Below are 22,022 nucleotides of genomic sequence, written 5' to 3' on the forward strand. Positions count from 1 at the left end.
CACACTCCTTCACTATATGGTGGTACTCGGCCGCTGGATACCAAACATCTCATATGGTACAATGCTTTCCCTCAGTTATTTGTGTGTTGTCTACTCTGATTATACCTGTGACTTTCCTTCTCTACCGTGATTATAGGAGTGATTTTTCCTCTTCTCCATGATTATATAAGTAAATACACTATCCTCTCCTTCCATAATTATAGTACTTTTCCTCTCGTACTGTGATTATAGCAGTACCTTTCCTCTCGTACTGTGATTATAGCAGTAGTTTTCCTCTCCTACTATGACTATGAAAGCTAAGTACAGTATAATACAGTATATCCTTTATCCCTCTCTCACTGTAACAACTTAAGCTCTACTATAAATATGTTTCCTTCTTAGAGACTTCAATACACTGGTAACTTAGTTTGGCCCTTGTTGCTGCTGGCTTCAGGGATCCAGATTCACAAAGATTCTATCCACTGTTTGTGTCTAAATGTATATACCTAGTTTATGTACAGGCTTAAGGTAATTTTGATGCCTTTGTTGTGTTTATAATTTCTACGTTTTAGTTTAAGTTTGCCAAATAATTCTTTCTCTCTCTCTCTCTCTCTCTCTCTCTCTCTCTGTCTCTCTCTCTCTCTCTCTCTCTCTCTCTCTTTCTTTCTTTCTTTCTTTCCAATATAATAATTCTTCTTAGACATTGAGACACACTTCATAGTTCCATCACTAACCACGTTCTCTGCTTGCCTCTCTGGACATTATCTATAGTGACACACAGGACTGGGTCATTGCTTAGTTCCAATATCCTTATTTACTTTCGTCTCCTCATGAAGTTTTTTCATTCCCATAGAACTTTTGTATCCCCTTGAAACTCTCTCGTTTTATATGGAACTTTTACATTCCTTGAAATTGTTCCTTTTTTATATAGAACTTTTACATTATCTTGAAACTTTTTTCCTCTGCAAAGTTTTTATTCCCACGAGGGGCTGTCATATCCTCAGGCCACTACTGCATTACCATGAAGCTCCCACCTCACCACCAAGCTATCATACTTCAGTGCCACATACTAGGGTATAACTCCGGCACTGCGCACTATCTTGCTGACTGAGTATTTCCACTGTAATAATCCCCTACTGACTTTGATACCCCCCCCACTTACATATATCTTCACTCACCTGTGTGTATAATTATAGAATCCAAGAGTTGTAACCAGGTATCACAGTTGTGTTAGCATAGGAGAAAGTTGAGTAATTATAATCCATTCACCGAAAAACTGGAATATGTGCTTTCTAATGTAGTTAACTTGTGTTCACTCTGTCACCATCACCCTGTCGTGACTGATCCACCCGACGGAATATTGATGAAAGCACATTGCATGGGATGGATTGCATGGATGTGCATGATTTGTCTTACCTACTGTATGTGAGTGTTAGAAATGACACTCTTATATTAATTAAGGTCGATGAAGTTATTGATAATTGCAACTTGTCACACACACATGCACCTGTATAATATATTACAGTATCATGTATCAGGATAGTTGTTGGACACATGTTTATGATACTGGCCTTAAGAATACTTGAGAAAGATGTATGTATGTATATATTGCCTGTATGTATGTTTTGTGTATGTATGTATGTATATATTGCCTGTATGTATGTATGTATGTATATCTTGCCTGTATGTATGTATTGTGTATGTATGTATGTATATATTGCCTGTATGTATGTATTGTGTATGTATGTATGTATATATTGCCTGTATGTATGTATGTATGTATATCTTGCCAGTATGTATTATGTATGATTTATAGACCTCTGAGACAGGATATTCATGCCTTTCAAATTAATGCAAAGAATTGTAAGTATTTTCTGATATGGAGTGAGTTAATTATTGAAGTGTGCCAAAGTTTAACATATATTACATTAGTTTCCTTAATCTACAATTATTCAGTCTATATTAATGTTCGGCCTCCATCTTGCCAGTCTCTCTAATGTACCAACCCAAATTTAACTGAACTAACTATCAATCCCATTCACATTACTACATTTAATTACTTTACATGATGAGAACTAAGGCGGCATCTTCCGCTATGAACAGAGGGATTGGTTGTAGTGTTTGGGTCAAGTAATAGTATCTTGAAATAGTTATAACCCTATTGTGGTAAGTAACATCCTGCCACCTGTTTTATATAGGGGAGTATTTAGTTGGTTTATGTTAGTTTACGTTGGTTTATGTTAGTTTACGTTGGTTTATGTTGGCTTACGTTGGTTTATGTTGGTTTATGTTAGTTTACATTGGTTTATGTTAGTTTACGTTGGTTTATGTTAGTTTATGTTGGTTTAGGTTAGTTTACGTTGGTTTATGTTAGTTTATGTTGGTTTAGGTTAGTTTACGTTGGTTTATGTTAGTTTACATTGGTTTAGGTTAGTTTACGTTGGTTTTGGTTTAGGTTAGTTTACGTTGGTTTATGTTAGTTTACATGTTAGTTTACGTTGGTTTATGTTAGTTTACGTTGGTTTATGTTAGTTTACATTGGTTTAGGTTAGTTTACGTTGGTTTATGTTAGTTTACGTTGGTTTATGTTAGTTTACATTGGTTTATGTTAGTTTACGTTGGTTTAGGTTAGTTTACGTTGGTTTATGTTAGTTTACGTTGGTTTATGTTGGTTTACGTTGGTTTATGTTAGTTTACGTTGGTTTATGTTAGTTTATGTTGGTTTATGTTAGTTTACGTTGGTTTAGGTTAGTTTACGTTGGTTTATGTTAGTTTACGTTGGTTTATGTTAGTTTACATTGGTTTATGTTAGTTTACGTTGATTTAGGTTAGTTTACGTTGGTTTATGTTAGTTATTTGGTGTTAGTTTACGTTGGTTGGTTTATGTTGGTTTACGTTGGTTTATGTTGGTTTACGTTGGTTTATGTTAGTTTACGTTGGTTTATGTTGGTTTGGTTGGTTTATGTTTAGTTTACATTGGTTTTACGTTTGGTTTATGTTAGTTTACGTTGGTTTATGTTAGTTTACGTTGGTTTATGTTAGTTTACGTTGATTTTTGGTTAGTTTACGTTGGTTTATGTTGGTTTATGTTGGTTTACGTTGGTTTATGTTAGTTTACGTTGGTTTATGTTAGTTTACGTTGGTTTAGGTTAGTTTATGTTGGTTTAGGTTAGTTTACGTTGGTTTATGTTGGTTTATGTTGGTTTAGGTTGGTTTACGTTGGTTTATGTTGGTTACGTTGGTTTATGTTAGTTTACGTTGGTTTATGTTAGTTTATGTTGGTTTATGTTGGTTTACGTTGGTTTACGTTGGTTTATGTTAGTTTATGTTGGTTTAGGTTGGTTTATGTTGGTTTACGTTGGTTTTATGTTAGTTTACGTTGGTTTATGTTAGTTTATGTTGGTTTATGTTAGTTCACGTTGGTTTATGTTAGTTTACGTTGGTTTATGTTAGTTTACGTTGGTTTATGTTAGTTTACGTTGGTTTATGTTAGTTTATGTTGGTTTGGGTTAGTTTACGTTGGTTTATGTTAGTTTACGTTGATTTAGGTTAGTTTACGTTGGTTTATGTTAGTTTATGTTGGTTTATGTTAGGATTTTAACTATGGATCAACCCACTATAGTACTTCAGTCATCAGAAATCTCAATGAAACTTTGGCCGTCTTGTGATTAATTATGACTTGTGTTCTGAAAATGTTAATCTTCATCTGTCTTTTTCCACTATCCAGTAAGGTGGATTGTAGGTACTGTATTGTAGCACCTGTGATAGTCATTCCTTCCTCGGTTGTTAAAGACCCTCCCTTTCTCACCCTCTCTGGGACATTTACACATTGTTCTTCCATATTATTTTTTATATTTTTCTTGTAGGTGCGGTATATTGTTCTTCTGTTCTCATGTCTCCCAGTGATGACAGACACTCATGAGGATAAGGTAGTGAGGTAATAAGTCTTGATAGTAAAGAAATATTATCAGGTGTGTTTATTTAGCAAGTTTTCTTATCTTGATAGAGGTGCTGTTCTTGGTATGGGTAATCTCTGTCTTAAGGTTAACAGATGAAATGTGTTATTGGATGAATCTTCTTTGGGATTAAGAAAAGTTTTCATCGTAAGAATTGCTCAAGGTATTGGATATTTGGACCCATGTTCTGGAACGGGGTGATAATATCGACAATATATACCTAGATTTTGCCAAGGTTTTCGACAGTGTACCCCATGAAAGGCTGAAAATCAAACTGGAAGGGTACGGAATTCGGGAAAAGTCCTAGCGTGGATAGAAGACTTTCTACATGACTGCAAGTAGTGTGTGGTGGTTAAAGGCAAGAAATCATCATCCGTACCTGTCACAAACTGGGTACCACAGGGCAGTGTATTGGGCCAGCTGTTGTTTGTTTGTTTTATAAATGACATGCCTGACGTTGTACACTCCTCAATACAAATGTTTGCCGATGACGCCAAGCTATTTCGGGAATCCAGAACCAAACAGACTGTGAAGAGCTGCAGAAGGACCTCTGTGAGCTGCAAGAATGGTCGAAGAAATGGCTGCTGAGATTCAATGTCACGAAGTGTAAGAGGATGCACCTGGGGCGTACCAACGGTAAGGAGGCGTATCATATGTCCCAACGGGATGAAGAAAATGCACTAGTTGAGACTGAATGTGTGAAGGACCTAGGTGTGTATGTTGACAATGAGCTGAAGTTCTCGAGCCATTGCGAGAAGAAGGTAAATCAGGCAAATAAATTATTAGGTCTTATAAGAAGGTCGTGCAGATATCTAGACGGTCTGTCCCTCGTAACGATCTTCAAGAGTGAAGTGCTTCCCCATTTGGAGTACTGTCACCCCGTCTGGTTCCCGAGATATGCTAGGGACTGTCAGTTGATTGAAAATGTTCAAAGGAGGGCCACCAGACTGGTGACTGCACTTCGGCACCTCAACTACCCTGAGAGATTGGAGCGCCTGAACTTGCCTAGCTTATACTACAGACGGGCAAGGGGTGACCTAATTGAGGTGTATAAGCATCTCAAGGGGCACTACTCAGTCGAGTGTCCTTACCTGGAGCTGGCGGACGCTCGCCCCACTAGGGGTCACAGCTCAAGGTTGAAGAAGCCACAGGTCCAGAAAACTGTAAGGGTAAACTTTTTCTGAGTGAGGGTTGTAAACTCTTGGAACAATCTACCAGAAAGTGTTGTGACGGCACCGAGTGTGAGCTCTTTCAAGACAAGACTTGACCAACACTAGAGCAGGTTCAGGTACATTCAGGAGCCGGTGCATGCCCAGTACTTGCCAACAGTGTGTAACAGAGACGTGACCGATCGCCCGGGCGGCTAACGAGCCGATCAGTGGCGAAGAGGATAAAAGTAAAAGTAAAAAGTTTATAAATTGTCTTAGTGTTTTTTATTATTTTCTATCCCAAGCAACAGTTATTTTCGTGTATATATTGATGGGAATGAACACGGTGACGAAACGGGTAACGCAGTGGTGACGAAACGGGATGAAAACAGTGGTGACGAAATGGGCATACCTCCAGATGACATAACAACTTCATGTTAGTAGTTTCTGTTGTCTTGGTTCTGTTGTTTAATCTGCCACTGAGACACTCAAGAGGAATGTTTTGGTAATTACTTTTTATTTCTGTACACAGTGCATGGTGGTGGTGTAACCATGCTGTGAGTGTACTGTACTGTATGTGTAATTGTGTATGACTGTTCACAACACACTGGTGGCTGTGGGTGTATTTGTCAGGCCAAGAGAAGATAAATTAATGTTTAGGGGATTGAAATTTGTTAATGACTTTTATGTATGAAGGCATGACTAAATTGTTTGTTGTGCCACATGCTGTGTTGACCTTTGACATGGTATGAATTACTACGTTGTGATATAAGGTCACAAGTTTTATGTTTATTTGACGACATATGTTGATTAACCTCTGGTCTGACAGCATACGTGGGACCTGATGCCTCAAGTAAGTTGACCTTTGACCTGATGCTGAAGGGGAATGTGCTTTTTGTCCAAGTGCCACATAGTTAATGTCGACTTGGAGACGTGGTGCCACCTGCCATCTGGTGGTACATTATGATACTAAACTTAGACTCTCATGTAACTTGTGACTGTCACTCACTATATGTAACTCGCTGACTGTGCCACATGCGTTAACCTGTTCTTATGTTTAACACGGTGCCATGTGTGTTGACCTCTGACCTGGTGCCATGACCCACGTGTGTTGACCTTCCACTGATCCTCCAACAGCCCGGTGAGCAGCTACTATGGTACTTATGACTATGCCTCCACTGGTCAGGGCGCCACTCAGGATGACACTGCTCCCGCCAGAACCTCCTCCAACAACGGCAGAGGGAAGCTCGCCAGAGGTAAGTCCTCCCTACCTGGTGTTGTGTTGGAGTGCAAGTTCACACGCCTCTGAAGGTTGATGTTCTGTTTGTCTTTTATTGTACTGAAGTTTAATGTTTATGTATGACACACTCTAACCCCCCGCAATACACACACACACACACACACACACACACACACACACACACAATCTGTTCTTTGTTATGCACTTCTGTTCCCTGTAGACCCCTTCCACACACCTGTACACCCCTTCCACACACTTGTACACCCCTTCCACACACCTGTACACCCCTTCCACACCTGTACACCCCTTCCACACACCTGTACACCCCTTCCACACACCTGTACACCCCTTCCACACACCTGTACACCCCTTCCACACACCTGTACACCCCTTCCACACACCTGTACACCCCTTCCACACACCTGTACACCCCTTCCACACACCTGTACACCCCTTCTTCACACACCTGTCCACACACCCTTCACACACACACCTGCACACCCACCTTCCACACACCTGTACACCCTTACACCCTTACACCACCTTCACACCTGTGCCCTTCCACACACCACACACCTGTACACCTTCCACACCTTGTACACCCTTCCACACACCTGTACACCCCTTCCACACACACCTGTACCCCTTCCACACACCTGTACACCCCTTCCACACACTTGTACACACCTGTACACCTTCCACACACCTGTGCCCCTTCCACACACCTGTACACCCTTCCACACACTTGTGCACCCCTTCCACACACCTGTACACACCTGTACACCCCTTCCACACACCTGTACACCCCTTCCACACACCTGTACACCTTCCACACACCTGTACCCCTTCCACACACCTGTACACCCTTCCACACACCTGTACACCCCTTCCACACCTGTACACACACACCCCTTCCACACACCTGTACACCCCTTCCACACACTTGTACACCCCTTCCACACACCTGTACACCCCTTCCACACACCTGTACACCCCTTCCACACACCTGTACACCCCTTCCACACACCTGTACACCCCTTCCACACACCTGTACACCCCTTCCACACACCTGTACACCTCTTCCACACCCTCTAATTACCCTACAGACCTACACCTAACACCTCTGAAATCTAGACTCTTTTTTGTCAACAACTCGAATCTTTAAATAGAAAAGAATCTCTAGAACTGTGCATTAGAATACTGTTGGCAGCCTTAGAGAATATTGTGTTAAGACCCTAATATAATCCTGACAGTTCGATGTGTTCACTGTTTAGTAATATTTTTTAAGTAGATTTGTTCTCCCAAATAACCAATAAGTTTCAAGTAATCTTTAGTTATATTTATTACATTTTCCTCCTTATAATATTAGTGAGTCTTTATTTTTATGTTATTGTGTTATTTCTTATAAGTAAGGTCTGTCTTTCACTAAGGCATGATGAGCTCGAGGCTGCATTATTTACCCATTAAATCATGATTCTTATTTCTAATTCAACACTTGTACTGTATTATTCCCAGTGAGTGTTGCAGCTAAGACTAGACTTGATTTGAAGAAAGTACTGCTTACATATCCATCTGTCAATATATATATAAATTTTTTTTATTTTTAGAACTGAAGTTTTACAATAAAGTAATCTGTAATGACCAGAGTTATTTCTTGAAGCTCTTATGAGTCAACAGGTCAGCCTCCTCTCTGAAGTGTCTTGGTATGACATGGAACTGAACTTACAGTATATAACCTTTGTTTTTACTTTTATTTCACACAAAAAGCCAAGCAGCACACGGATGAGGAGGACGGTAAACTAGATAAAATAAATGTCTTTTTTTATATGCTTCTGTATGTTAGTCATTACGTGCTTTATTTGACCCCTGTCTGTTGATGTAAACATATATATAAATCCCAGTTGTGTTATGTGCCTTAGACCCGTGTATAAAGCTACTCGTCCTGCTACTGACTCACTCAACTGTGACTTTGGTGGGTTGGGAAGCTTGCGCACTGTTTTTTTTTTTTTAATTGAGAGAGAAAGATGTATATTTTCAGAAGATAGAAACTTATAAACATTTAAGGGAAGATCTTTAGGTATAGAGAGTAAGATTTGTATAGATCAGTTAGGATTTATTTAAGGAGTCAGTTTAGGAAATTCTATGAATGATTTGTCTCAAGTTCTGAAGATTTTTTTTAGAAGCGAAATTCCATAAATGACAGTGTAAATTTCTAGATGGACTGTGTGTGTGTGTGTGTGTGTGTGTGTGTGTGTGTGTGTGTGTGTGTGTGTATGTAGGGGTGGCATCTGATTGCATATTTGTGTCAGACAGTTCTTATTACCTCACTTATAGGTAGTTAAGAGAAGATCTTTATTACCTAACTCCTTAGCATCATAAGTGTTGTGATTATGGCTGTCATTGGCTCTTCCAAATATTAAATGTTTATATTAATGTTATATTTTTGATAATGCTTCACTATTTGGTCATCATACTTGTTAGGCATGATTATCTTTAACTACCTAATCACCCTTCACGAACTAAAACACTGGGACTTATTATCTGGGGGTGAGTTTAGGTCAGGTTAAGCCTTATTTTATTTTACAGAGGCAACATAGGATACCAGATTGATATAGGTTGATGGTGTGAGAAGATTATGACTGGAGATACCGGGATGTGGTGTGTGTGGTGTGTGGTATAGTGCTTTAGTTCTGTATAGTGTAATGGTGCCTTAGATTGTCTGGTTATATTGTCAGAAGATTAATGTACACTCCAGGATATTAATTATTTGTTTTATAGTTTGTTAGTGTTATATTTTTTCTCATACATCAAAAATTATGAGGAAAAGTTTAGTTTTGAGAGTTATATTTGCTTATTATTGTACCTCTGACTGTGAGAAGTCTTAGAGGTGAACAGTCATCCCAATATCCAGTTAATTAAGCTGACAAAATGACTGTGATTGACTGGTGAACTGACTTTATCTATGTAGAAACTCAAAATTAAATTAGCGAATATTTAGATATTGATAATTCTTGGTATTTTGACATCCAATGTAACTGTCACTTTAATAATCGATTTAATTCATGTATGATTAATTATTTTTCTTAAGTATTCCCTGTATGATTAGTACAGTAGTATGATTTAGGATGATCAGTGTAGTAATCCTGGATGATGATACATTTTTGGTCTGTTATTGGAGGAGAGGGATTCATGTGTACTGAGTAATTGCTTGTAGAATACCTGTGTGTCCGCCCATAGTGGGAGCGAGTGTATGGAGTGTCTTGCTTTCTGGTGTCCAAAATTGTACTCGTTTTCTTTTCTTTATTCTCTTATCACCTTTCTTCTTTTCTCTCTCTCTCTCCTCATTTCGTTCATGTCTTCTATTCTTTATTTCTTATTCCTCTTTCTTCATCTTTCTCTATTTCCCATCTCATCTCTTCTCTTTCTTCCCCCCTTTCTCCTCCTTTCTCTCTCTCGCTCTTGTTTCTAAGCTTCGTTACCTACCTGGTGTGTCAGGAGAGGTGTGCATGGAGAGGTCTTGAGTGTGAAGTAGGCTATACATTCAGTAGGTATAAGTAATGAGTATATCAACAGCTTGTATACTCGTGGTACAGTCAGGAGTAAACAACTGTACCTAAAATTCGTAACGTGTAAAATTACGCAAGTTAAAAAAATCGGAACGCTTAATCCTTTATATACGCGCAAGCTTTTTCCCTGAGTATATCTGTTTCTATGTAATTCATCCCCAAAAAATAATAATTAAAAAAACTGGACCCTTTTTGACAATTTAAAACTCCCTTGTCAGATAAAATAACCTATTTCTCATTTGATCGGTAGGAATGTGTCACCACTAATAGTATTACCTGAGACGCCACCAGCTGACTGTATCATTAGACAGGTGACACAGGTGGAGTTCTAGATGATTCTGACATGGTTGTAAACTTTGAGACATTTGGGATATATTGTATGTACTCAGGTTGCAGCAGCTTAGACTTATCTAATGGTGTTACCAGACATAGTTACAGCAGTAGACATAGTTAGACATGACAGTAACAGTAGACACACTTGACATGACACACTTAGACATGACAGTAACAGAAGACACACTTGACATGACAGTAACAGTAGATACACTTGACATGACACACTTAACATGACAGCAACAGAAGACACACTTAACATGACAGCAACAGAAGACACACTTGACATGACACACTTAACATGACACACTTGACATGACACACTTAGACATGACAGCAACAGAAGACACACTTAACATGACAGCAACAGAAGACACACTTAACATGACAATAACAGTAGACACACTTGACATGACACATTTAGACATGACAGCAACAGAAGACACACATAACATGACTATTGTACTGTGATAGGTATGTCCTTCATCTCAGCAGAAGTGAACTATCATTGTGTCACCTTATTGCAGGGACCACGCGTCGGCCAAGCCTTGAGAGACAAACAACTCTGTACGATGATCAGGGAGGAGGCACGAGAGGGGACGGGACCAGTCGAGAAAACAGGTACTCTAACTACCATAGCTACTATCACCAATACTCCTCCAGCCAGGAAGAAACCAGGTACGTTGAATGGCCTGCAGTAACTACTTCCCGTCATGATGAAGGCACTGGCTGGTCAGGAAGGTCGTGGATTTTTTTTCGTTCATTTTTTTTTTTTAATTTTCTCGAAGATTATTTTGTTCTAAAGGTTTGATCAGGATTTTTTTGGTGGGTTTTATCCTGAAACTCGATTTATGGATTTTTATTTTATTTTTTTCTTGCTGTTGTATATTTTTGAGGTTAAACACATATTACCTCCCTGGCCACCCAGTCCCCATCACTTGACCACTCGAGGCCAACACCTCCCGCCCACAAAGCCGCATGCTGCCCATCTGTTGGTCCGCCCACAGCCCTGCGCCTGCCCGCCCGCCCGCCCCCTGCAGCCCATATGTCTCTCCTTCGGCCCCATCATGGCCATGTGTCCGTGGACCGTCGTCTTCATGTGTACTTCTCTGCTCAGTCTCCTCCTGCTGACTGACTCCTCTGGCTCTCTGCTGGTCTCACCTGCTGTTTCTCTTCTGCTGCTGCTGCTGCTGCTGTGTCATAAGGGACCACATCACGAGAGGAGCTGCACCAGGGACAGACCAGCCCACTCATACGTCAGTCGCTCCTCAACCTCAGGCCAACTCTCATTAGTCCTCTTAGTTGTGTTTCTCTTGGAGTAAATAATATTGTGGGTGAGGCAAAGTAAATATATATATACAAAGAAAAACATGGAATAATGAAAAGTAGATTAACGTCAGGTGACAGACCTACCTGTTCGTTGGAAGCGTAAGTTGGATATCACTCCTCATGTAGGACTCAGTTTCTTATGAAGTATCCCAGTGACTTAATACTTTACGTAGAATATATCAAGAGAAACTACCCATGACACTTCTCCCATAGATTAGATCAACATACAACTCCAGAGTATTTCTTGATGGTGTTGTGTTAATAATCAAGACACTGATATCTCTCGTTCCTGCCTTAACTACATCCTAATGCCAACCATCATATATAAGATTTTATTAAACACATCTTAATAGTTTTGCTGTTACTGACTGTCACACGTATTAACCTCTAGTGACATAAACAGCAACAATGTGGATGTTGAAATGTGAGCAAGGGAGATAACTTAAGATGGAAATATAATCTTTAACATGACTTTCATTAATGTTGATATATTTACTTATAAGAGAAGATGACTTTGAATTTCTTCTTCTCATTTACACTGTTGTGGAATTTAAGTGTCTTATGCCTGTGATCCTCCGTTGTTTATTTCCCTTGGGTACAGAAACACCTTTAGTGAGTTAAGTGTCATGTTGGAGCAGTAGAGAGACTCCATCATCACCCTCTCATGTTACGAGGCCCCAGTAGGTCCTGGTCACTCTCAACAAATATCAAGTGAAGCTGTTTTATGGCCTCTTGATATAATTTCCTTGATTGTGAAATACTTTGAAGCATCATAATAATAGAGAGCTTTTATTACCCTCCCACCACCACCACCCTTTAGTTCATAGGCACCACATTCTGACTCCAGTGAGCTTACCTTGGTCGTCCCACTATATCAGAGCTGCACTCACTCTCTCTCGTCTCCTAGAAAGCTTTTTCTAAGATAGTTTGCGCACTGATAACTATTGCAAGTAACCATTTTAATGTTTGAAAATGATTACTCGTTATGTCTATTTATACCTTGAAGAATTCTCATTACTTAAAGCTTCTGTTTTGTTCAGATAAATTTTACATTGTGTTCTTGGGAATGGACTAATTCTCGGACTGGGACCCGAAACCTAATCTGTCCCACCCTTAACCTAACATAACCTAACCTAACCATCTCCACTCCGACCTAACCTAATTTAACCTACTCTTCTCCACCCTGGCTTAACTTAGATTAACCCACCTTAACCTAATGCAAGTTAACCCAAACTTAACTGAACCTAATGCAATTTACCCTTAAACCTAAGTTAACCTAATCTAACTTAACCTACTCTTCTCCACCCATAACATAAATTAACCTAATTAACTTAATGTAACCTACTCCACTCTACCCCAAACTTAACTTAACCAACCATTACCTTCACTAATCATAACTTAACCCTACCCCAACCACACCTCAACTTAAAATGACCTACCTGACTTCATTCCTGATCTGCCCTAACCTACCTTACCCTCCCCTATTCCCTCCCTGCCCCTAACTCCCACCCCATCTCTAACCCTTCCACCCCACTTACCCTACCTCCTAATCCTACTTCCCTAATCCCATCTACCTGACCCTATAACCACCTTACCCCTACTCCCTACCCCATCCCTAATACCCACCTTAATCCCCACTCCCCCCTAACTCACTTACCCTACCCCTAACCTACCTTACTTTACCCGGACCTCCCCCAGCCTCACTCCCTACCTAACCTTACCCACCCCTAACCCCTCTTTACTCCCTACCCCTAACTCCACCTTAACCTACTGAATCCTACAATATTACCCGACCCTGGAAAAATGAGGGTCTATGGTACCCTACTGCCTGTGTACTGGTGGGTCAGTGTATTGGTGGTGTTGGGGTGTATGGTGGTGGGTCAGTGTATGGTGGTGTCAGTGTATGCTGGTGGTGGTTCAGTGTATGGTGGTGTCATCACCCCTAATCCCAGTGTATGGTGGTGGGTCAGTGTATGTGGTGGTGTCAGTGTATGGTGGTGGGTCAGTGTATGGTGGTGGTGTTGTGTATGGTGGTGGGTCATGGTGGTGGTGTCAGTGTATGGTGTGTGTGGGCTGTATGGTGGTGGGGTCTAACCTAATCCCAGTGTATGGTGGTGGTGTCAGTGTATGGTGGTGTCAGTGTGGTGGTGGTGAACTGGTGTGTAGTGGGAAATGAGTATGGTGCAGGTGTCAAAGCGGTGGTGGGGTGGTGGTGTATGTGTGGTGTGCCAGTGGTGTGGTGGGTGGGTCAGTGCATGTATGGTGGTGGTGTCAGTGTATGGTGGTGGTGTCCAGTATGGTGGTGGTGTCAGTGTATGGTGGTGGTGTTGTGGTGGTGTCAGTGTATGGTGTCATGTATGGTAGGTGCAGTGTATGGTGGTGGGTCAGTGTATGGTGGTGGGGTGGTGGTGTCAGTGTGTATGGTGGTGGGTCAGTGTATGGTGTCAGTGTATGTGCTGTGTGCAGTGTATGGTGGTGTCAGTGTGTGGTGGTGGTGGTGGTGGGTGCTGGAAGTGTATGGTGGTGGTGTCAGTGTATGGTGGTGGTGTCAGTGTATGGTGGTGTCAGTGTATGGTGGTGGTGTCAGTGCATGGTGGTGGTGTCAATGGTGGTGGGTCAGTGTGGTGTGCTGTGTGTATGGTGGTGGTGTCAGTGTATGGTGGTGGTGTCAGTGTGGGTGGTGGTGTCAGTGTATGGTGGTGTCAGTGTATGGTGGTGGTGTCATGGTGGTGGTGTCAGTGTATGGTGGTGTCAGTGTCAGGTGTAGTGTATGGTGGTGGTGTCAGTGTATGGTGGAGGTGTTGTGTATGCATGGTGGTGTCAGTGTATGGTGGTGTGTCAGGTGTATGGTGGTGCTGGTATGGTGGAGGTGTCAGTGTATGGTGGTGTCCAGTATGTGGTGGTGGTGTCAGCATGTATGGTGGTGGTATGGTGGTGGGGCCAGTGCATGGTGGTGCTGTGTGCATGGTAGGTGGTGGTCAGTGTGTATGGTGGTGGTGTCAGTGTATGGTGGTGGTGTCAGTGTATGGTGGTGGTGTGTCAGTGTATGGTGGTGGTCAGTGTGTATGGTGGTGGTGTCAGTGTATGGTGGTGGTGTCAGTGTATGGTGGTGTCAGTGTAGTGTATGGTGGTGGTGTCAGTGTATGGTGGTGTCAGTGTATGGTGTCAGGCATGGTGTCAGTGTATGGTGGTGGTGCTGTGTGTATGGTGGTGGGTGGTGTGGTGTCAGTGTATGGTGGTGTCAGTGTATGGTGGTGGTGTCAGTGTATGGTGTACAGGCCAGTGGTGGTGTCAGTGTCGTGCATGGTGGTGTCAGTGTATGGTGGTGGTGCTGTATGGTGGTGGTGTGTCAGTGCATGGTGGTGGTGTCAGTGTATGGTGGTGGTGTCAGTGTATGGTGGTGGTGTCAGTGTATGGTGGTGGTGTCAGTGTATGGTGGTGGTGTCAGTGTATGGTGGTGGTGTCAGTGTATGGTGGGTGTCAGTGTATGGTGGTGGTGTATGGTGGTGGTGTCAGTGTATGGTGGAGGTGTCAGTGTATGGTGGTGGTATCAGTGTGTGGCTGTAATGTATATCCTTGACCCATACATTTACTCGCATACTGAACAACCTTTCTTATTTATATACTTTGATAACAACATTTTTAACCTTGATATCAATATTTAAAAGCCTTGATATCAACATTTGAAAGCTTCAGTAACAGTATGTAAATTCTTGTTATCATCATCAGTAAACTTTGGTGCGTTGTATACAGTATTTGTCAACCATGTGGTAAACAGCTACAGGCCAGTGAGGTGTTGGATCTGTTAAGTTGAGAGAGAGAGAGAGAGAGAGAGAGAGAGAGAGAGAGAGAGAGAGAGAGAGAGAGAGAGAGAGAGAGAGAGAGAGAGAGAGAGAGAGAGAGAGAGAGAGAGAGAGAGAGAAAATGGAAAAACTAACTTGAAAATATTTAAGAAGAGGATTGAAAAGATAGAGAGATAAAAGAAAGAATGAGAGATAATATAAAGAAGGAGAGATTAATAGTGAAATAGAGAAGTCTACTTACAATTAAATTTCTCAGGTTATCTTAGACAGTTTCCACCTGGAGTTAATTTCACTTCCCTCATAATTATTTTTTTTGTTCTCCCAGCCTAAGTAGAGGGATATATACTTAATGATGTGTTTGTCCGTCTGTAATTATGAGTGACTTACAATCAGAAGTTAAGTACCATAATCACACATAGATATAACCATCTCGAGAATTTTAGTGCAGTATCTTGCCACTTGGTGTAACTCGGGTATATGAATGGGCGACGCTTTAGTGTCATTGTGGTTTGATCTGTTATGTTTCTTGACAGTTTTATATATCCCATTATTCTGTGATTAATTACAGGTGATAGAAAGTGTCATGTCCAGGTAATTCATCTCTAGATCGTTAATGAGGACTTGTTAGTGTTCCGTAGATTCACGTGTAGGTTTTATTTCCCTCAATAATTTACATGATAATTGTTTGGTTGTTATTGAGATAATTTTCGTATCTTTTTCAAGGTTATTTTTACCTATGGACATGTTTGAGTAGTGGTTGATTGTATATATAGGTGGATACAGTATATATTTTTCTATCTATATCCACATCTTACAGTGTTACTCCTATATCTAATTGAATATGTGGATGTTGCTGCCTAGAACTTCCCCTTTGATTCATTTACTTTAGTTGTGAATAGAATAACAACACGTGATTTTTTTTGAAGTATTTGCTGCTACTGAGATTATTGCCTGGGGATATTAGGTTAGAATTGTTTTGTTTTTTTATCTATGACCACACGTTTAGGAGGATGTCTTATGCGTCGAATTTGACTGATATTCGACAACTGTATCATAGACTCAAGTGTATTTTGGTTCAGTCTTATTTGGGGATCTTCGTCATGACTCTAGCCTAAGTAATTAAACAAACAAAGTCACTTTCAGCAGTTTGGCACGACGTAGTTGATCCATTGACTCTCACTGGGTTGATTATTAGGCAAAGAATTGAACAAAATCTTGAGTGAAATTATATGTAAGTTTCTATGAGTTTACGTCTGGGCCCCAACGTATGGTAATTTCTTTTAATATCTCATTTGTATAATAAGAGTTTTTCCACTACTTGGTGTCTTGGTCCTACTGTTCCCTTGGGTTGTGTCCTTCATATCCACAGATCCAGATAGAAAAATCCCCTAGAATATTCCATTGATGGTTTTTGTCCCAGCCTCCCTTGTTGATCTAGATATTATACCGCGTCTTGATGTACTTCCCTGTGATAAGCTTCAGCTATTTTTACCAAAGTTGTATTTTTGTCCCATTTTCTGAGTCCTTCAATCAGATGAGGTCCTTTGTTTATTTTGGTTGTTATATTTCTACCTTAACCTTTGGAAGTCATTTTGTCCCTCTTTTGGTTCCATGTAAACCTATTCTGGGCATTATGGTCCCATTTCCCTTGACCGTACCTTTTTGTGAGCTGTTTTTGTGTGCCCACGTGGGGACAGTGCTCACTAACCCATGGCCACCTATGTTCATCTCTTAGGGTACTACACCCCTCTTCTTCCCTGTTGTTATTAGGTGCTGATCACCCTCTTCCTTTCCACAAAGGCTTGTGTGGAACCCTCTCTATGTCCCATGTGGGTGCCATATGCACTACTCTTCTCCCACATCTTTTGTAAATGATTTGCTCCACCTTTCTCCTCCCTGACACTCACCTCCATCTCCCTGGTTGGTGCCTCGCCCCCACTCTCTGTCCCGTGTTGGTGCCGCGTTTTCCCTCTAGCTTCGCACATGTAGCCTTGTGACCAGCACTGTGGCTGTCCCCAGGCACCGTTACCCAAGAGCACCAGCAGGCGCCTTGTGTAGTTGTAGCATTACTCCCAGTAGCGTAGACACGGGACAGGCTGCCTGTATAAACTCCATAGCGTCTTAATTCACTTATTAAATTGCTGCTTATAGCTTTAAATTTTAACCTCTAACCTGTAGCTTGATACTAATGGATTATTATTAAATAATCATAAGTGATATATATTTTATTAGGATATACAAACTCTTCCACTTGATAAACACTTCTCCTCCTCTGCTTTAGTGCTACAGGAAGTAAAATATTGTTTAGCAAGACAACAGAGACAAGATGGTCAGTGCGAGTGACCATCACACTGGAGCACACTTCTCACCCCTAAAGTAAAATTAAATTGTCTTAGAAACCAAGTGAGTCATATTTTGGTATGGCTGCTGCACCTTACATGTGGTTAGTTAATACCACAGGTACAGTAGTGAAGATATTGAGGCCTCGTTCATCTATTATCTGACATGATAAACATAGAAAAGAAAATGACTGTGTTGATGGCAGGTAAAGGTTCAGTTGATTATACTGTACACCCTTACACACATCTCACTGATAAACCTCTAAATATTTCATGATATGTAAATATAAGCATATACTGTATGTGTGATTTTCCATGCAATTTTTTTGTTACTATCTCTGCATGTACAACTCTAAAACCTGCACAGCATCAGCAGATATGTTACACTGACCTGATAAGATCCTGATAAAGTAACACAGACAAACTACAGCCATTGAACAAAGCTTCTAGCCTCATTATGTACCATTAATATTCTGAAGGCCATCTTTATAGGTCAAACATGACTCTTGTTTGAAAAGTGTGAACCTGACTTGAAGATTCAGTTCCCCAAAATATATTTAATTTACTCTTTATCAAATGAGATTCTATTGTGCTCATGTATATATACTGTATATATATTATGTTGACTATTATTATACAGTGTGAGAGAGAATGTAAATCATCTTGGAAAACTTAATAGTCCATTGTTAAATCATCATAATAAAATAATAGTTCTTTTATGTCCTTGTCGCCATTGTCTAGAGTGAATGTGTTGAGACTATGGTCTGTACTGTATATCCCACCTTGCTTCAGCTTTACTTAAACATGTAATTTAAGAAGTAATGAGTTGATGTAGAGAGTAAAAAAAAAAGTATATTAGATAAGAAATAATTATTGGTATTTTTTATATACAGTATTTATTTCCACAGGTCTAAAATAAAATTGATGAATATTTTATATGTGAGAGAGGATATTATATGTAATGTAATGTGTAATGGTTATGTAGGTTAGGTGTGTGTGTGTGTGTGTATGTGTGTGTGTGTGTGTAGTCATGAGGTTTCCATATCAACATATCAGTCTAAGTCTGACATCTGGCAATAGAGTAATTAGTAGTAATAATTGAGCTTTAGTCAATATTGTAGTTGCCTCTTAGTCGCATGTCATAATTAATCAGATGTCAGTCTTGATCAGATATCCAGGAGAGTGTGTTGCCATTAGTCACATGTCTTGTCAAGTCACATGTTTGGCTGTGTCTGGCGTGTAACTGATGTATGCTTGTGTCAGGTGTTTAGTCACATATTAGATTTACTCTTTGGCCTTAGTTTGGTTGTGAGTTTAGTCAGATTTACAGTGTTATTCTGATGTCTAGGATAGCCATATCTGGTACATTGACACGTCCAGCTTTTGAAACCCCAGCTTAGTTTAGTGTCTTGCTTAGCCATAATAACCAGTGTAGCCATATGTCTTACAAGCTATCATGATTAGATGCAAGATTTATTTTGCTATTTTAATTGATGGCTAATGTAGATGGCTGATATGTTTACTTAGACAAGATTTCACTCATATATTAGACCTGGTAAATAAATGCCAGGCTTTAGCGAGATATCTGAGTTAATGTTACTTGTTGATACATTGCTTCTTCTTCATATTTTAACTCAGACATAGAGGTGTTCTAGCTATCTAATTCAGGTCAAACATAATTTTGATCTGATTAAAAACTGAATTTGTAGTGAATTATTTTTCTTCTCTTCATGGTATAACGTTTCTGTTTACGGAGTGAGTGTGCTAATTACTACATAGATTTAATTCATATATGACACAGGTGTAAAATATTCCTTAGTACGATCACATGAAGATTAGCACCCATAGTTTATTTCACCTTAAGATTAATCAACCTGTGTTTTAGTTAACTTTATTGATGGTCAGATGTCATGCTAAGACTGATAGCTTATGTTTAAAACAATTGTGGGTATTATGTGAGGTTGAATATGATTAATAGTTTTATGTCAGTAAACTCACAGACTGTCTTATTGTTATCATTGTTTTGGCATCTATAATTTGTATAGTAAAATTGTATTACGGTAATAATTGTATTCTCTCTCTCGGCTTACAGCTGTACATTGACAACCTCTATCAGATAATGTCTTTTAACCACATTATAGAGTCAGTTTTATACACCAAACTAGAGGTAAGATGATAGATTTATTTTCTAGGGGTATTAACATGGCATCCCATTCCTACAGCGCACCAACGGCCGAGGGTGAATACGGGTATGAGGAAAAGACGCCCAAGGACGAACAGGCGGACCTCGGGTACCAGAACGATCAGGAAGCGACGTGGTATGACAAAGACAGGACAGAAGGTTACTATGGTGAATATGGGAAAGAGTGTAGCAAAGATGAGGGTTACCAGAATGACAAGAATGATGATGGTTATGCCGGGGAGCAGTATGATACGTATGGCTATGATCAGTATGGGCAATATGAACAATATGACCAGTATTACGGGTATGGTAAGTCGGGAGAAATTTACGATTATAGCCAGTACGGTTACTATGGGGAAGATGGAGGGACCTACTATCAGAATTATGATGGGTACTATGGGTATTATGATGAGGCTGGTGTCTTTCACAATTATAATGAAAATTACAATTATGCCTACCGGAGCAATGAGCATTTGGACTCCTCGGCGGAAGTGCAGGGTGACGGTAGTAAAGTGACAGATGCTTCCAAGATGATCACTGCTCCCTCCAGCCTCGCCTCAGCATACACCACCACCACCTCAGCCATCACCACTACCAAAGCCCTCAGTTCGGTGCTCACCACAACCACATCCTCCTCCACCACCACAAAGCCTTTGGGTAACCACGTAGCGCCCACACAAACCACGCAGCATAAGTCTGACGGCGGCCTGTTTAACAAGTTACTTCCTCAACTTCCTATCTCCCTTCCATCCACCCTGACCACCACCACCATTGCTGCCACCATCACTGCCACCACCACCACCGTCACCACCACACAGTCCAGCCGCCCGTTCATGCAGTCAACCGTTCCACTCTCAGCACAACAAACAGCTCAGCAGCGGGCAGCTCAGCAGCGGGCAGCTCAGCAAAAAAAACAACAACAATCTAAGCCTGCCAGTGGTGGGTTTGGACTTTTCAGTATGAATAAGAAAGGTGGCCTTTTTAATGCCATGTCTGGCATAACGTCCAAGGTGAGTGATACTCTCAACACGGCTGTTAAAGAAGTCTCTGCAACAGCTGCTGCAGCTGCCCAACAAGCTAATGTTGCAGCTCATCAGACAACTAAAGCAGCTACAGCTAAAGCAACTGCAGCAGCAAAGAGTGCAGGTGTTGTGGGACCCCATCCAGCAGCTGCAGCAGCCCAGAAAGCTGCCACACCTCAGACTGTGAAGCCCCCAATATCAGGATCAAGGGTGACCTTAACCAAACAGGAGAGCGTCAGAAGTGATAAGATGCCCGGAGACGAGGCAGAGAGACGCTCTCTAGCCACACTACCTGAAACCTCTGATCTTACCTACCAAACAGATTCTCTTGAACAGGTGAGATAACTTATCCTGCCCTTCACTTATTGTTTATATTTAGCAATACGCAGCTAGACCTTTATATAGTATAAGTATGTGCTTCAGCAGAAAGAAAATACTGTAACAATTTATATCTTTTTTTAAATTCCCAGAGTTTATATCAGTCTTGAATACAGCATAGAGTCTTAACAGTGTTGTTTTAAGTTCGGTAGCCATAGTAAATTATAAAACAAAGCTGAGGATTATACTGTACTGTCAGATTTATAAGCTAAATGTTTCTTCATATCCAGAACCCTTGTTTTGACCTGTTAGTCTAGATTAAAAGAGGTTATTTTTTTTTACAGAATTTACATACATTAATGGATACATTATTGTTTGTCATCCACCTGTAATTTGTATTTTCATCATTTTGTACATTTCCTATCTGCCAGCTAGCTAGACTTACCTAACACTGTGCACCATGAGTCAACCCAGGGCATCTGTCACCTGGGCCTGACATCAGTGTAGAGCTATGGTCCTCGAGTTAACTTACTGTGGGAATATCTTATACCATATCATGATTATTATATTAATCAGTTAATTTAGTGATCAAGACTAATTTATTGTTGGTTAGTATGAGTGGGTAGGAGTCCAGTGGGGCATTATGTAAGTAGACAAAGAACAGTGTAATTAGATCTACTTTGTTTACATAATTTTATGTTGAGTGGCTGTTATTTTATATTAAATAAGTGTACACATGATGTCTGATTAAGTGTGTAATAAATGTGGAACACACTGAGTGAGCTGAACTTGTGAAGACCTATTGGG

General features: G+C 40.4%; 1 protein-coding gene across 1 annotated transcript in view; it reads left to right on the plus strand.

The window, feature by feature from the left end:
* LOC121865276 overlaps positions 1–22,022 on the plus strand; it is a gene marked incomplete at its 5' end in the record, with an annotated part of 105,981 nt that overhangs the window by 53,703 nt on the left and 30,256 nt on the right. Inside the window, 3 exon segments of the mRNA XM_042364631.1 lie at positions 6,221–6,339; positions 10,750–10,900; positions 19,916–21,233. Coding sequence (XP_042220565.1) covers positions 6,221–6,339; positions 10,750–10,900; positions 19,916–21,233 — 1,588 coding nt within the window.

This window comes from Homarus americanus, unplaced genomic scaffold (genome assembly GCF_018991925.1).
Source record: "Homarus americanus isolate GMGI-L3 unplaced genomic scaffold, GMGI_Hamer_2.0 scaffold48830, whole genome shotgun sequence".
NCBI lineage: Eukaryota > Metazoa > Arthropoda > Malacostraca > Decapoda > Nephropidae > Homarus > Homarus americanus.